We start from the raw sequence: 16,470 nt of genomic DNA on the forward strand, positions 1-16,470 counted from the left end.
TCTCTCTTCATCTGGCTGTTAATTTGTATCCCTTAAGGTATCCTTTATTAAACTGGTAAACAAATGTATTCCTGAGTTTTGTGAGCCGCTCTAACAAATTATCCAACCCAAGGTTAACAGGTTGTGGGAACCTCCAATTTGTAGCCTTGTGGGTAAAGCTGCAGTATTTCCAGAACCTCTAGTCTGGCCTTAGTCCATTTACATATCAATAGGCGTTTCTTCCTGCAGCTTCTGGGACAAGGGATGGAGAGAGGCTATTCTTTCCTCCCCTCTGTTGAGTAATGGGTCTGGCACCTGTTAGTCTCTAGGGATCCGCCCTCAGAGTTTCTCCTGGAAGGGGTGGGCAGTGAGGTGGGTGTGCACTGTGGCAGGAGAGACAGGGAGAGAGCAGTGGCCAGAGGGGTAGAACACAGCTGGGCCTCACTGTGAGCAATAAATGGGTTTCTCCCAGTCTAGCCTTTCCTTAGACTGATTTCGGTCACACCGGTTTATTTGCCCCACTCTGGGATCACACTTCTTCTGGAGCTACACATCAGTTGGTCAGAAGCACAGGTAACTGCCTGGGGCTTGTGACTGGCATCTGGAGTTGGGGGTGGAGGACAGTCCTACAGGGCGGAGCCCTTAACCTGGGGAATCCAGTGATGTCTCTGGGCAGACAGCATCAGAATTGAGTTGAGTTCTTGGACACCCCAGTGTTCAAGAATTGCTCAGTGGTGTGAATGTGGGAAGACTCCTCCCCAGCCCCCCTGCACATACACACACTGGAACTGAAAGGAGTTATACTGCTGGGTATAATATTGTTGTTGTGTCAGAAAAAAATACACACTTGTTTACTTGGTAATTTTAAATTATCCTCAAATAACATTACTTTCGTAGTCAGAAAAAGGCTATAATAAATGCTATTTTAAAAATCTTCAGTTATGAGAATCATTTTGGTCATACAGCATTAAGATTCCTCCATTTGTTGATTTTTGTAATCTGTGTCTAATCTATTCAAATTCCTTGTCTATGTATTTTATTTCTTCAAGAAATTTCTCTTCCCCTTTAATTATTCCTTTTTGGTTTTAAGATTTGACTATTTTTAAAATACTCTTTGAATTTAATGACAAGTCTCCGTAATGAAGTTTCTGCAATCTATTTAAATGCACTTTATTCTCTTAGCTGCCATTCATTGACAATCATAGTCAGTAGATCTCAGTATTTCCCTAAGGCAGCATGACTAACAGAAATATCTAATATTCTCAGTTTGGATGATGAAACTTTGAAGTCAGAGAGTTTTCAAAAATTGTGTACGACGATCTATGAAAGCCTATTATCAACCCTTTTCACTAAAAACATTTCACAGGTTATGCTTTTATACATTAACTGACCAGAGCCTTCCTTAATGAAAAAAAATTTTGTAGCATATAATTTTGCCCAGTTACTTTCATTCCAAAACTGTCAAGGTGAAAATCTCCTGGCCTATTACCACACTCTGCAGCATAGTCCATGGTTACTTGGGCACCTAGCCTTACCCTTGATGGATTATAGCCAAGACAAGCCCAGGAAAATATTTCCAGTTAAGAGTACCTCTGGCCTGGCTCTGACCTTAGTTCTCCATGGGAAGGTTGAGATAGAGGTAAAGAGGGATCATCTATGTAGAGAGATCTTGATATGGCTCATCAAAAGAATAATACCAGGTAAGGAGAATTCAGCCATCTACATAATGCAGAAAACACAACTCAGCCAGGATTCTCAAGATGGCAGTGTGAGTAGGGTGGCAGAAATCTCCTCCGAAAACCATATATATTTTGAAAATACAATGAACAACTATTCCTAAGAGTGACCGGAAGATACAGAACACGAGCCAGGCTACATATGTGAAATCCCAACATCTGACAGAAAAGGGTAGGATACAAACCCGTGACCCAGCAGGATCCGAGCACTCTCCCCACCCCAGCTCACCGGCAGGAGGAAGGGAATCAGAGTGGGGAGGGAGTGGAAGCACAGGACTGCTAAATAACCAGCCCTGGTGGTCTGCCCTGGGAGCACAGACACACACTGCATGGTGCACTGGATACTGGAGGAGGACAAAAGCAAGGTCAGAGATTGAGACTGTGAACAGGTTCCCACAGCCAGCTGCCCTGGGACAAAAGAAAAGCAGTCACTTTAAAAGTCTTAAAGGGAGATTACTCAAGATGGCGGTGTGAGTAGGGCAGCAGAAAACTCCTCCCAAAACCATATATATTTTTGAAAATACAGCAAATACAACTATCCCTAAAAGAGTGAATAGAAGATACAGTACACCAGCCAGGTTACATCTATATCGGTGAGAACTCAACATCTCATGGAAAAGTGTTAGATACAAAGCCGTGACCCGGCGGGACCCGAACACTCCCCCCATCCCAGCTCACCGGCGGGAGGAAAAGAGTCAAGAGTGGGGAGAGAGTGGAAGCACAGGACTGCTAAATAACCAGCCCTAGTAATCTGCAAGGGGAGCACAGACACACATTGCATGGTGTACTGGATATTAGAGAAACAGAAGTAAAATCTGAGATGGAGACTGCAAGCAGGTCCCCACATCTGGCTCTCCTGGGACAAAAGAAAAGCTGGTGCTTTAAAAGTCTTAAAGGAACGAGGGCTTAACAGGTGGACAAAAGCATCCTGGCACACTCAGCCCAGCAGGCTAGGAATCTAAGGAACTTCAGGTGCCCTAACCCCCTGGGTGGCAGCACAGAAGCCACTCACAGTGAGGAGCAGCCTGCTGTTCACTCCCGCCTGCTGTCACTGCAAGCAAACTGGCTGACCCGTCACCACTGTGGAGCAGCACCGCCCACAGCAACCACACAGTCTGCTCCCAGAGCACAGCTAACTGGGCCAGACCCAGAGGCTGCCCCAGCATGCAGCTGCCCCACACAGGCAGAGGAACCTGGGGCAAGGTCTGGAAGGCCGAAGGGGTGCCGTTCTCTCAGGAGAACACACCTAGTATGTCTGCAAATGCCGCAGTGCCCTAGGCTATCCACAGGGCTGCCCCATCCACAGCAGCTCAGGAGACTAACCCAGAGACTGCTCCTGGTGTGCGGGTAACTGGCACAGGCAGCGGAGAAGAGCAAGGTGACCAGCACGCAGGAAAGGACTTTGTTCTACCAGCTGACACATGCACCACCTGCATGCGACAATTTCTATCACCATGAAAAGGTAGAAGACTTTGGCCCAGTCAAGAATAACTAAAACAATCTCAGAAAGAGGGCCTGGCAAGATAGATATAACCAATCTTCCTGAAAAAGAATTCAAAGTGAAAGTCATAACCATGCTGACAGACCTGCAGAGAAATATGCAAGAGCTAAGGGAGGAAATCTGGAGGGAGATTAACAGAAATGATACAATCAATAGAAAGACTTAAGAACAGACTGGATGAGGTACAAGAGACTGTTAGTGGAACAGAAATTAGGGAACAGGAATACAGAGAAGCTGAGGCAGAGAGGGATAAAAGGATCCCTAGGAAGGAAAGAATATTAAGAGAACTGTGTGACCAATTCAAATGAAACAATATTCACATTATAGGGGTACCAGAAGAAGAGAGAAAAAAAGGGGTAGAAGTGTCTTTGAAAAAATAATTGCTGAAAACTTCCCCAAGCTGAGGAAATAGTCTCTCAGACCATGGAAGCCTACAGATCTCCCAACACAAGGAACCCAAGGAGGACAATGCCAAGACATATAATAATAAAAATGGCAAAGATCAAAGACAAGGACAGGGTATTAAAGGCAGCCAGAGAGAGAAAAAAGGTCACCTACAAAGGAAAACCCATCAGGCTATCATCAGACTTTTCAACAGAAACCTTACAGGCCAGAAGAGAATGGCATGATATATTTAATGCAATGAAACAGAAGGGCCTTGAACCAAGGATACTGTATCCAGCAAGATGATCACTTAAATTTGAAAGAGGGATTAAACAATTTCCAGATAAGGAAAAGTTGAGGGAATTTGCATCCCACAAAAAAACTCTACAGGGTATTTTCAAGGGAGTGCTCTAGATGGGAGCACTCCTAAGGCTAAATAGATGTCATCAGAGAAAATAAAACCATAGCAAAGATAGCAGACCAACCAAATACTAACTAAAGGCAAAAAAAAAAATCAACTATCCACAAAAGAAGTCAAAGGAAACACAAAAGAGTACAGAATAAAACACCTAATATATAAAGAGTGGAGAAGGAAGAATAAGAAGGGAGAGAAATAAAGAATCATCAGACTGTGTTTATAATAGCGTAATAAGTGAGTTAAAGTTAGACGGTTAATAAAGAAGCTACCCTTGAACCTTTGGTAACCACAAATCCAAACCCTGCAATGGCAGTGAGTACATATCTATCAATAATCATCCCAAATGTAAATAAACTGAATGCACCAATCAAAAGAAACAGTACTAGAATGGATAAAAAAGCAAGACATATCTATATGCTGCTTACAAGAGACTCACCTCAAACACAAAGACATACACAGACTAAAAATGAAGGGATGGAAAAAGATATTTCATGCAAACAACAGGGAGAAAAAAGCAGGTGTTGCAGTACTTATATCAGACAAAATAGACTTCAAAACAAAGAAAGTAACAATAGATAAAGAAGGACATTACATAATGACAAAGGGGAAGGTCCAACAAGAGGATATAACCATTATAAATATCTTTGCACTGAACACAAGAGCACAGACATATGTGAAACAAATACTAACAGAGTTAAAGGAGGAAATAGAATGTAGTGCATTTATTTTAGGAGACTTCAACACACCATTCACTCCAAAGGAAAGATCAACCAGACAGAAAATAAGTAAGGACACAGAGGCACTGAACAACACACTAGAACAGATGGAATTAACAGACATCTACAGAACTCTACACCCAAAAGCAGCATAATACACATTCTTCTCAAGTGCACAGGGAATATTTTCCAGAATAGACCACATACTAAGCCACAAAAAGAGCCTCAGTAAACTGAAAAGGATTTAAATTCTACCAACCAACATCTCAGAACACAAAGGTATAAAATTATAAATAAATTGTACAAAGAAAACAAAAAGGCTCACAAACACATGGAGGCTTAACAACATGCTCCTAAATAATCAATGGATCAATGACCGAGTTAAAACAGAGATCAATCAATATATGAAAACAAATGACAACAACAGCACAAAGCCCCAACTTCTGTGGGACGCAGCGAAGGCAGTATTAAGAAGAAAGTATATAGCAATCCAGGCCTATTTAAAGAAGGAAGAACAATCCCTAATGAATAGTCTAAATTCACAGTTATTGAAACTGGAAAAAGAAGAACAACTGAGGCTCAAAGTCAGCAGAAGGAGGGACACAATAAAGATCATAGAAGAAACAAATAAAATTGAGAAGAATAAAACAATAGAAAAAAATCAATGAAACAAACAGCTGGTTCTTTGAGAAAAGAAACAAAATAGATAAACCCCTACCCAGACTTATTAAGAGAAAAAGACAATCCTCACACATAAACAGAATCAGAAATGAAAGGAAAAATCACGACGGACACCACAGAAATACAAAGAATCATTAGAGAATGTTTTGAAAATCTATACAAGCTGTATAACCTAGAAGAAATGGACAAGTATCTAGAAAAATACAACCTTCCAAGACTGACCAAGGAAGAAACAGAAAATCTAAACAGACCAATTACCAGCAAGGAATTGAATCAGTAATCAAAAAATTACCTAAGAACAAAACCCTTGAACCAGATGGCTTCACTGCTGAATTTCATCAAACATTTAGTTAAGACCTATTACCCATTCTCCTAAAAGTTTTCCAAAAAATAGAAGAGGAGGGAATACTTCCAAACTCATTCCATGAAGCCAGCATCACTCTAATACCAAAACCACATATACACAATGGAATATTATTCAGCCATAAGAAGAAAACAAATCCTACCATTTGCAACAACATGGATGGAGCTAGAGGGTATTATGCTCAGGGAAATAAGCCAGGCACAAAAAGACAAGTATCAAATGATTTCACTCATCTGTGGAGTATAAGAACAAAGCAAAAGCTGAAGGAACAAAATGGCAGCAGACTCACAGAACCCAAGAATGGACTAACAGTTACCAAAGGGAAAGGGACTGGGGAGGATGGGTGAGCAGGGAGGGACAAAGGGGGAAAAGGGGCATTACGATTAGCAGACATTAGGGCACGGGGAGGGCTGTACAACACAGAGAAGACAAGTAGTGATTCTAAAGCATCTTACTATGCTGATGACAGTGACTGTAATGGGGTATGTGGTGGGGAGTTGATAATGGGGGGAATCTAGTAACCACAATGTTGCTCATCTTATTGTATATTAATGATACCAAAATGAAAAAAAAAAAAAGAAAGCACAACTCAACCCAATGGGAGAAAAACAGCTCTATATACAAATAATTCTCAATTTAATCAGAATTATAACAGTAAGAAGGAAATGTATTTAAGTTAAAAGAACACAGTGAACAATTCAAAAAGTAAGGGAAGTCCTGTGTTATGGAAAAGAGTTTGGTATGGTTGAAGCAAATGGTAAAGAAGAAATAATGGAAAAGTGGGCTGGAATCAGAATAAGTATGCCTTGAATGTTATATTGAGTTGTTTGGTTTATAATGTGCAGGCAAATGGGATTCATAAAAAAAAAAATTGGGGTGATGTTAACTCTGCTGAAAGTATAATGGATGGACTGGAAAGAGAAGGTAGGGAGACCAGTGAGGAAACTAATAATTCAAACAAGAAACCAGTAGACTGGTACAAAGATAGCAGTGTGAATGTGAAGGAAGGGATGAATGTTAGAGACAGAATGAGCTTTTCAGAGAGTCAGTCTAGAAGGAGAAGGGAAGGACTCCAGGCATGAGCACAGACCTGTTGGTAAACCAAAGGGCAAGGACTGGGGAAAAAAGCCTGGAGAACTATGTAATAAATCCCCCAATGGAAATTAGAGCCCCAATTCTGGAACAATAATAGAGAAGAAGACTAAAAAATTTTCTTAAGTAGGTCACTACTGCCCTAGGCACTGTAAGCTTCAGCTCAGTGGTTAAGAAGGAAGCAGCAGGAGAAAACACGGCATTCCAAGGACTGCCACACAAAGAGCCAATGTGAGGTGCCAGCTGGAGGGCTAAGTAAACTGGGGCACACTCTAAATCAGGAGGAAAAAAACAAGCATGCAGATTCAAATCATTAGGTAAATAAAAGTTCAACTCTGAAAATGTATGGATCAAAGTATTATAAATATATATAATTCAGGACTTCTTTGTATCTCAGATCCCTATTTAATGTAACTAATAAGGATGATGATAAATAGTTAGGGCTTTCAAAACCAACTACACAAACAACTCACTAGTGTAACAGACACTATCCACCACTCCCTTGGTAATGCATTCTGACTGACGGTCCCATAACATGTTTAGTAAAATAAATATACATATATGCTTTGAGGGAGGTTCTCTGGTGATTGCATAGTTTTCTATCCTGATAGTGATGCTGGTTGTATGAATCTACACATGCAATCAAATTTCATATACCATCCCTTCCACCCATCAAAAGAAAAAGTACATGTAAAAAATAGTGAAATCCAACTCAGGTCTGTACTTGACTTAATAATTGTATACTAATATCAATTTCCCAGTTTTGACAATGTACTATGATTTTATAAGATATTATCACTGGTGCAAGCTAGGTCAAGAGTACACAATAGCTGTACTGTTTTACAAAAGCTCCCTGAACTGGCTCCAAAACACATACTCAGGTCTACAGAAGAGAGAAGAAAGCAAAACAAGGGACTGGTTAATGTACAATTTAGAACGGAGGTTATGTCTAGGGCTACGATGGCCAATATAATAGCTACCTGAAACTAAATTAAATTTAAAATTTAGTTCCTCACTTTCTGTGGCCCTAATTCAAGTGCTCAGGAGCAACACTGCCAGTGGCCACCACATGAAACAGCACAGACACAGAACACTTCCTTCTCTGTAGGAAGCTCCGTGAGGCAGTGCTGCTCGAGGAAGGGAAAGGGATGGTATCAGGAAAGGACCCACACTGCACTTCCAAGGTGGTAATGAGCTATTTTTCAACATAGATGGAGTCTATGGCTGTTTTAATATTCTTCCTTAAAATTTTTACATGTGTTTTTACACTCTTCTGGAATATATGCAGCAAGACAAAAAATATATATATTAGTTTTTGCAGATAATATGATGGCATACCTACAATCCAGCCAACTCAATTCAAGCTTCCTAAAAGCAATAAATGAATAAATTGTACTTTATGAAACAAACCTACAAAAGCAACTTTTGATTTTATACTAGTAGAATAATACGAGAAAATGATTTCAGTCATAATCATGATCCAAAAAATTGTGAAATTGGTTTTATTAGAGATTTAAGAGCTTTAAAGAAAACTATGAAATACTACCGGCATAGAAACCCTAAAAGGAACTAGCTGTTAATACACAAATAAAGGGAAAGTTCACTCCTCACACAGCTTGGGCTACATTCAACCACAATAATATTCTCTCAGCTCCCTTCCCTCTTTCTTCTACAGTGCTAATATGACCCCTACCCAGGTTAAACTCAATTCTTGGACTAAACTGCACCTCTAAACAAGCTGTTAAAGTGTTTGGAGAAAAACACAACTGCACTGACAATCTTACCTTAAATTACCATAATACTCAAATAAGCTTTCAGCAGAACCCAGCAATCTACTTTCCTTGTCAGTTTACTCTCTCCCTCTCCATAACTATTTCACATGTCCTCTTCTCTCTTCAACCTCCAACGCCACTCTGCACTCTAAGCAAAAGGCCTTGCCTCTTTCTGCACTGTGAAAATAGAAGCCATGAGGGCAAACCTCAACTTCCCACTACCAAATCTAAATGCCTACCTGACTCTGTGCCCACTTATTCTGCCTTTACTCAGTTACAATGGAAGTGTTCTTGTTCTTATATAATGGGCTAACCTCATCATTTGTGCCAGGATTCCTTCCCATCAGCTATGCAAGGACTTGGCTTCTATAATCATTCCTGCTCTGTCCTGTATCATCAATTTTTTTCATGTCTACTGAGTATTGTCATCAGTAATGCAAGCATGCTATAACAACTGCCCTTTAAAAGAATGTATTAGGGAAGGAAAAAGGGAGGAGAGGGAAGAAGGGAGGATTTTACATCCTTTTCAACTACTCCCCTGCTTTACCACTCCTCTTTAGAACAAACACTCCTCCAGAGTTGCCCATGCTCCCTTTCTCCTTCCACTTCCTCTCCCCAACTCTCTCTTTAACCCACTCCAATTACATTTGCATTGCTCTAACAGAACCACTCTCAGGGAAGTCACCAGTAGCATCCATCTTGCCAAATCCAGATGGTCAGTTCTCACTTCCCACTTTACCTGACCTATCAGGAGCATGTGACACAGGTGATTTACCACCCCACACACTTGGAGCACCTTCCTCACTTTGCTCCCAAGAGACCACACTCCAGATTTTCCTCCAGCCTCACTAGCTGATCCTCCTCCTCACTCTTCTTGGGTAGTTCATAGTTCTCTGTCCACCTTGGAGCTGCTAAAGTGACCCAATGGCTCACACTCAAAACCTCTTTTCTTATCTAGCTATACCTTCTTCCTAAATGATCTAATCTAGTTCCTTTTTTAAAAAAATTACCATTTATTTTTAAACATTATGAGCAAATGATTCCTAAATTTCTATTATCTCCAGCATTTGATTTCTTTCAGCTACAGATTACTATATCAAATCACCTTCTTGTTATTTCCATCTGGACTCCAAGAGGTACCTTACATTGACCAGCAAAACTGCTCTTCGTCCTTCTTCCCCATCAGTGTTAATAGCATGAACAATTCAGGACAAGCATTTAGAAGACCTTCTTGACTCTTCTTTTTCCTTCATATCCCAATATCAAGTCCAGAAGAAAGTCTGATCAAGCTATCTTTAAAATATATCCTAAATATGATCATTTCTCACCACCTTCCTTGCACTACCTTAATGCTCTAGGTCCCAGCCACCAGCAATGATCAATGGGCCACGGCATTAGCCTTCTAATTTGTCTTTCTGATTCCACTCTTGCTCTCAATAGTCTCTTCTTCACAGCCAAAAAAAACCACTAAAAATTGAAAAACTGTTATTTAGAATAGAAATGGAATCCAGAAATATATTCAAATCCAATAAACTGCACAGAACCTAAGTTCTTTACCTACCTGGCTACCAATTAACACAAGAACATCACTGATAAAACCAAAGATAGTCTCCCCATAATTTCTAGGCCCTTAAATTCTCACGTGGCTATGTTTAAAATAAAATCTACTTCTGTGTGTAACTCTACTATACAGTTAGCTTATTGACAGATCATGTAACATATTACACAACAACCCTGCTCAAAATTTTCCAAAGGCTTTCTATAACACTTAGAATAAAATCCACCTCTTTTGCAAAATAATACACAATCTGGATTCTACCAACTTCTTAAATCTCATCTCTCTCCACTTAAATCTCATCTCCCTCTCTTTATGCTATGCTATGACCACAACGGTCTTCCTGCTTTTCCTTGAACCACCAAACTCCCCCTGCCTCAGAGCCGCCTAGGACACTCTCCAGATACTCACATGACTAGCTCTCATACTTCATTCAACTCTTAATTGCATACCTCCTCAGAGAAGCCTTTTCTAATACCTCCAAGTCTCCTATCCTCAATGCCTATCACTCTGTATGTCAATACCCTGCTTTGTGTGTCTTCATAACATTTAATCACTACCTAAAATTATGTATTTAATTTTGTATTACCTGTCTTCTCCACTAAAAAAGAACCTTGTTTTGGTCTGCTTGTTCACTGCCATAGTCCCAGCACCCAGATCCATAAATGACAAATATGTGCTCATTAAATATCTGTTTTATGAGAGATGAAACAATAACTTGGTAATATTCTAAAAACTAAAAAAAAGAGATACTTGGAATAGAAACAGGATTTCATAAATATAGTCATATCTAATAGGCTACATAGAACCTAAATTTACCACCTACCTTGCTACCTATTAATACAAGACCTTCACTGGAACGAAGGTGTTCTCATAATTTCTAGGTGCTGAAATTCTCATGTGCCCATATTTTAAATATAATTTACATTTATGTATACAACTCTATTGCATATATATTATATACCTATATTTTAAATATAATTTACACTTATACAACTCTATTATATATGTATACAACTATATTATTATATTAAATGTGTTTCAGCTTCTATACAACTGATCTGCCAGAAATGAAAGTCAGAATCATTACCAACTTAAGACAAAACTAAAGGTAAAAGTAGACATTAGAAGAACTGCAGTGGGAGATTAACTGCTGATATGACAACATGAAGTCTTCCACTAACCAGCTCTCAAGCAAAATTAGTGAAAAGTATTTTAGGAAACAACTAAATCCTTCAGAAATAGTCCTTAGGGGCAAACAATAAATGAAGAAACACTATTCAAGGAAACCTATGAAAACGCAATGAGAAAGGCTAAAGTCTATGGTACTTGAACCCAAACCCTCCCTCCCTCCTCTCCTCAGATCAGCAAGGGTGGCCCCACTTCAGACTGCTGCAGCCCCCAACCCAGGGCACCTTCCTTCCCTGTTTCCAACCACAGGGCTTTATTTCCATAGGAGCAGCACTTCAGCATTTCTCATCTTCTCCCAGCTGCTTGTTGCTGAGAAGGCTAAGTAAGTCCTGGGCAAGTGCAGGTGGAGATGTGAAAGCTCCTTTCTTGTACTCAGCCTCCAGTCATGGAATGGAGGCTCTACCTGGGGCATAGTGTGCTGAAAATACTGAAGCCCTAGCAGCCATGAGGCAGTGGTTCCATGTCAGGCGAAGCAAGATGAGAGACCTCAGGCTGCTACTCCCATCTCAACCTAAGGGCTTAGCCCCTAAAGTGAAGAGGTCACTCAGAGAGCAGCTTGCCAAAGAAGCTTTGCTTCATGCCCAAATCCAGAGCCCTGGCTCAGAGATTTTGCCTGGGGACAGAAGAAGACTATAAAAAAGATACCTCCAAATCTCTTCCCAAAGAAATGTATTTCATTCGTGACAGTGAAATTTAAACCTAATACCTCTCTCAAAAATAGTGGAGGCTGTGGCAAAGGGAATTGAGAGGCAATTTATGGATCTAATGAAGATACAGCTTAGTCTATAGGCTGGCCAGGAAAGAATCAGGGGAATAAAACATTTGGGAGGAGTCTTCCTGGGGTCAGAACAAGTATCAAACTCAGACCTCAGAAACTATTCCATTTTAGGAGCCACAAACTGATTACATTAGTTTGTCAAGGAATTTATGCCCCAGGGCACTGTTGTAAACAGCAGAGTAATCAGTGGAGCTTAATAAATGGATGTGGTCAGGGAAAGCACAGAAAAAGGGCCGTGCCAGTACCACTGTCTTTCCAGGTTGACTGTGGGTAGACCCAAAGATGCAACTCCCTGAGGAACCAACAGAAATTTAATACTGTGTCTGGGGGATGATCCAGTTAGCCACTAAACAAAAACACAAGCAAATAACAGTAACAAGCCCCGAAAGGGGGGGACCCAGGATCACAATATATTATCTAAAACTTCCAGTTTCCAACAAAAATTATAAGGCATGCAAACACACAAACTGTGATCCATACATGGAGGAAAAAAGCAGGCAACAGAAACTGCTTGTGAGAGTGACTAGATGCTGGATTTAATAGGAAAACATTTCCAAGGAGCCATTATAAACATGTTCCCAGAACCAGTGGAAAGCTTGATTAAAGTTGTAAGGAAAGTATGATGATAATGTCATATCGAATAGAAGTACCAATAAAGAGAAAAATTTTTAAAGAACCAAATAAGAAATCTGGACATGAAATGTACAATTACTAAAATAGAGGAAAAATGTAGACTATAGAAAGAGCCCCTGGTCCTCAAAGGCTAACGGCTTATTACAAGACCACTCTAAATCTTCATCTTTAATCTACTTTTTTTAAAGCCATGACTTTCAATAATAAAATCAACTACATTCTACAATTTAATCATAAAATCTATATGCTACTTCTTGGATGACATTCATTCTGATATATAATTCGCATCTTTAAAAAAGAGTAATACTATAAATAATAAGTTAATTCCCAACTATGTAATAATAATATGAAAAATCTTACTGGTCTGACGTCTCCACAGGAATTGGTAAATTGTCGAGCCAAGCCAAAATCAAGCATGTAACATTTCCTACATGTACTAGGAAAGCGACCCATGGCGAAGTTCGACTAGAAAAATAAAGAAGGAAAATATATATATTATTATACTACTTAGTCCTTACATCTTATCCTTTCTACATTTGAATTCTTTTATTTAAACTCTGTATAACACATCCCAAATACTCTATTCTAATTGTGGGTAAAATTGTAATATTTCATGAATATCTTGCCTGGCTTTAGTACATCTGCATATCAATAGGAATTCAGAGGTAGAGAGAAGTATGGCTTTAGTGCATTTGTATCATTCCTCAGAGGTGGAGAGAAGTTCATCTCCATATCAATGGGTAATTATTACCTGGGCAACAGAGGGCTTATGTGTACTTGAGAGGTGAGGGGGAGGGCCGGTTTTGCTTCTGCTGGAGTAGGAAAGAGAGAGGGCCTGGGACTGCAGTTTGTGAGCAATAAATGGATTTTGAATTTTATTTCTCCCTTTGACCGATTTCGATTTTTAGAGGTATTTTGCCCCAGAATTTCCTCTCCCCAGACTTACATTAATAAATGTTTACTGGATATTAATACTTTTGTTGGGGGTTCTATTAGCACCTAAATCTGGTGGATTTTGAGCAACAAAGAATCAAAGTAAGTGACTATATAAAGCTACATATAGTACATTGACTTAGCTGGATTCAAAACTCTTAAGTTCCTTGAAGTTCTAGTGTGAGACACTGCTTAAATGAAAACCCACTTCTCTTTTTAAAATGGGAGGAACTAAGAGTGAAAAAAATTGAATACACAGCTTAGAAATTTAAATGAATTTCCGATAAGCATCACAAAGCTGAATTTCAGTAAGTATAAAAATTAAAATACAATTTAAGGAAACAATTCAAAATAGATTTAAGGAAAATATACTTTGCATCCTTTCTTTAATAAAAATAAATTGTAACATTAAATGGCCACAAACTTGCAAACATGGGTGTGTAAAAAGAGAATTTATAAAGAGAAAAGCAGCACTGTTAAAGGATTGTTAGCTTTTATTCTAAAATACTGTTTTACTTAGGGAGTTTCTGCTCAAAATGGAAACTCTGCAATCACCATGGTTGTCAAATAATGACCTTTAGCTTGGCACAGAAACAAGAGCAGAAGAAACTAATATTACATTAGGTCTGACTCTACTATGTTAATTTTAGTTGTCATTTTCATGTGAACTATTTAATTTTAGAAATCATGTAGCAACAAATGGGTATAATTTTCAACTGCACCAACCAACATATGATAAATTTATAGTAAATACAGTATATCAGAATTGGGCCATTTTGTCTTGTGAGGAGTAAAAAATAAAAGTGTATTTCACAACTTTGGAAATGACAATTTCTATAAAAAACATAATAGAAAAAAGCATGTTGTATATAAGCCACTGTAGCACTCAGGAGAAAAGATAAGGTCTTTCACAACTGACAGTTTCTTATAAGGACAAATTGTCACTTGAGAAATAGTTCAAAGAACACAATGCCTATATCTAAAAGCAATATATATATATACTTTTACCTAGTATCAGAAAAAGAAATACAAAGAAAACTACCAACTTTGATGTAAAGCTAAGTAATTAGCAATATTAAGGTACATAATAATAATAGTCAAGCATTAATCATTGTTAATTTGGCTACTGAGCAATATTTTCACTGTATGAGTAAAGCTTTTGAATGTAAGTTGTATTCTGTAGTTATCATTTTTTAAAATTAGGAGGCAAGTTACATTTCGCTTTCAATAACATTTTTTGCCACTGAAATTAAAATATTACCTTGTATTTACTAATAAAAAGCTACAATTGTCAGTTACTGTGTCCCATCGTAAAATTAAGAGTACCAAGCAAACTCATTCTGTGCTCCGACTGGAAACAGCTTCCTACCGGTTTGATGTCACGGTGCAAGAATCCCACGGAATGGATGCTTTCAATAGACTCCAGAATCTGTCTACCCAACCGAAGAGTAGTGCTAATAGTGAATGTGCCCCGGTTCTGGCTACGGCGTAGGTCTGCCAGATTCCGACCCTGTAGAAACAAAATAAACACTTTCACATATGGTACTAAAACTATGTTACAAGAGAAGATTGGGGAATTGCTTTTACTGTTAAAAAATGTTTTGACTGAAATTGCAAGAATTTTATCCAAATCATGATCCTCTTACTTAAGATAAGAGATTCTCTTAAGATAATGCACAAATGTTTCAGATGAATTTAACAATAACCAAAGGTTTTGAACATACAATGTTTCTGAGTCATTATGTCTCCCTCTGTCTCTGATGTTATTCAAAATACAGATTTGGTTATTTCAAAAGATATAAAATACATGTACCCAGAGCAGTAATTCCTCAATATCTGCCTAACACATACTGCCACACAAACTTTTTTCTTCTGTGTCAGTTTCCCTATAAAATGGGGCCCATAACACCTACCTTACAATATTTTGTGAGGATTAAACAAGATTCATGTAAAGTGGTTGTGGAGCATTGTCTGCTGCACAATGGGTAATATGCTAACTTGTTATGAACAAAAATGGTATGAAACAAATAACTTACATCAGTAAATGAAAGCAATTAATGTCATCTAACCTGGCCAGATGTATTATTATATTCATGATTGCATTTAATCCTCACAGCACCCTAAAACAGAAGATGTTATTCCTAACTTTACAGATGAGGAAACTGAGGCTCAGAGAGTTTAAGTAACCTGTTAAAGCTGTTTTTACAATCTAAGTCTGACCCTAAAGTGCACATTTTCCACCTCACAGTGCCTCCACTCAGAAAGTTCCTTGTAGCCTAGGTAACAAACTAGGAATCTGATGAGAGGAAGCTGCAGTTCTACCTCCCTAAGAATGGAAATTTGCTCCTATATCACAAGGGGATTTAAATATTCCATTATCTCTATTCCAAAACTTTGTAGTGTATGTTTGGGATTAACACCACTATACCATCACCTCAACTAAAGAGAGTTGATTCACCTTTGTAAAAATAATATACTCTTAAATTAAGTACCATTTAAAATATAATATTAAATAGTACTCAAGGAATCTAAGAACTGAAAGATTCCAGGAAAGTCAGGAACCTTTCATACTTTATATTTTCTTTAAAAATACAGCTTTCCCACAGCATAAATTGGTAGTTATTTTGATTATTATTTTTTAATGTTAGGTGAATTAATTGTTCTTTACATTCTCAGCAAATGTAAAATAAGTGATAACCTTGAGCAAATTTTATAATCCTGAGAGTACCTAATAATT

At 38.5% G+C, this 16,470-nt stretch overlaps 1 protein-coding gene across 3 annotated transcripts in view; it reads right to left on the reverse strand.

The window, feature by feature from the left end:
- TTBK2 (tau tubulin kinase 2) overlaps nt 1-16,470 on the reverse strand; it is a 197,845-nt gene that overhangs the window by 42,636 nt on the left and 138,739 nt on the right. For all 3 annotated transcript variants that reach the window (XM_036923691.2, XM_057488748.1, XM_057488749.1), the window contains 2 exons: nt 15,103-15,243; nt 13,161-13,265 (listed from right to left, as the gene is read on the reverse strand). In XM_036923691.2, the coding sequence (XP_036779586.2) occupies nt 13,161-13,265; nt 15,103-15,243 (246 nt within the window). The remainder of the gene's footprint in view (nt 1-13,160; nt 13,266-15,102; nt 15,244-16,470) is intronic.

Source organism: Manis pentadactyla, chromosome 11, assembly GCF_030020395.1.
Source record: "Manis pentadactyla isolate mManPen7 chromosome 11, mManPen7.hap1, whole genome shotgun sequence".
NCBI classification, from domain to species: Eukaryota; Metazoa; Chordata; class Mammalia; order Pholidota; family Manidae; genus Manis; species Manis pentadactyla.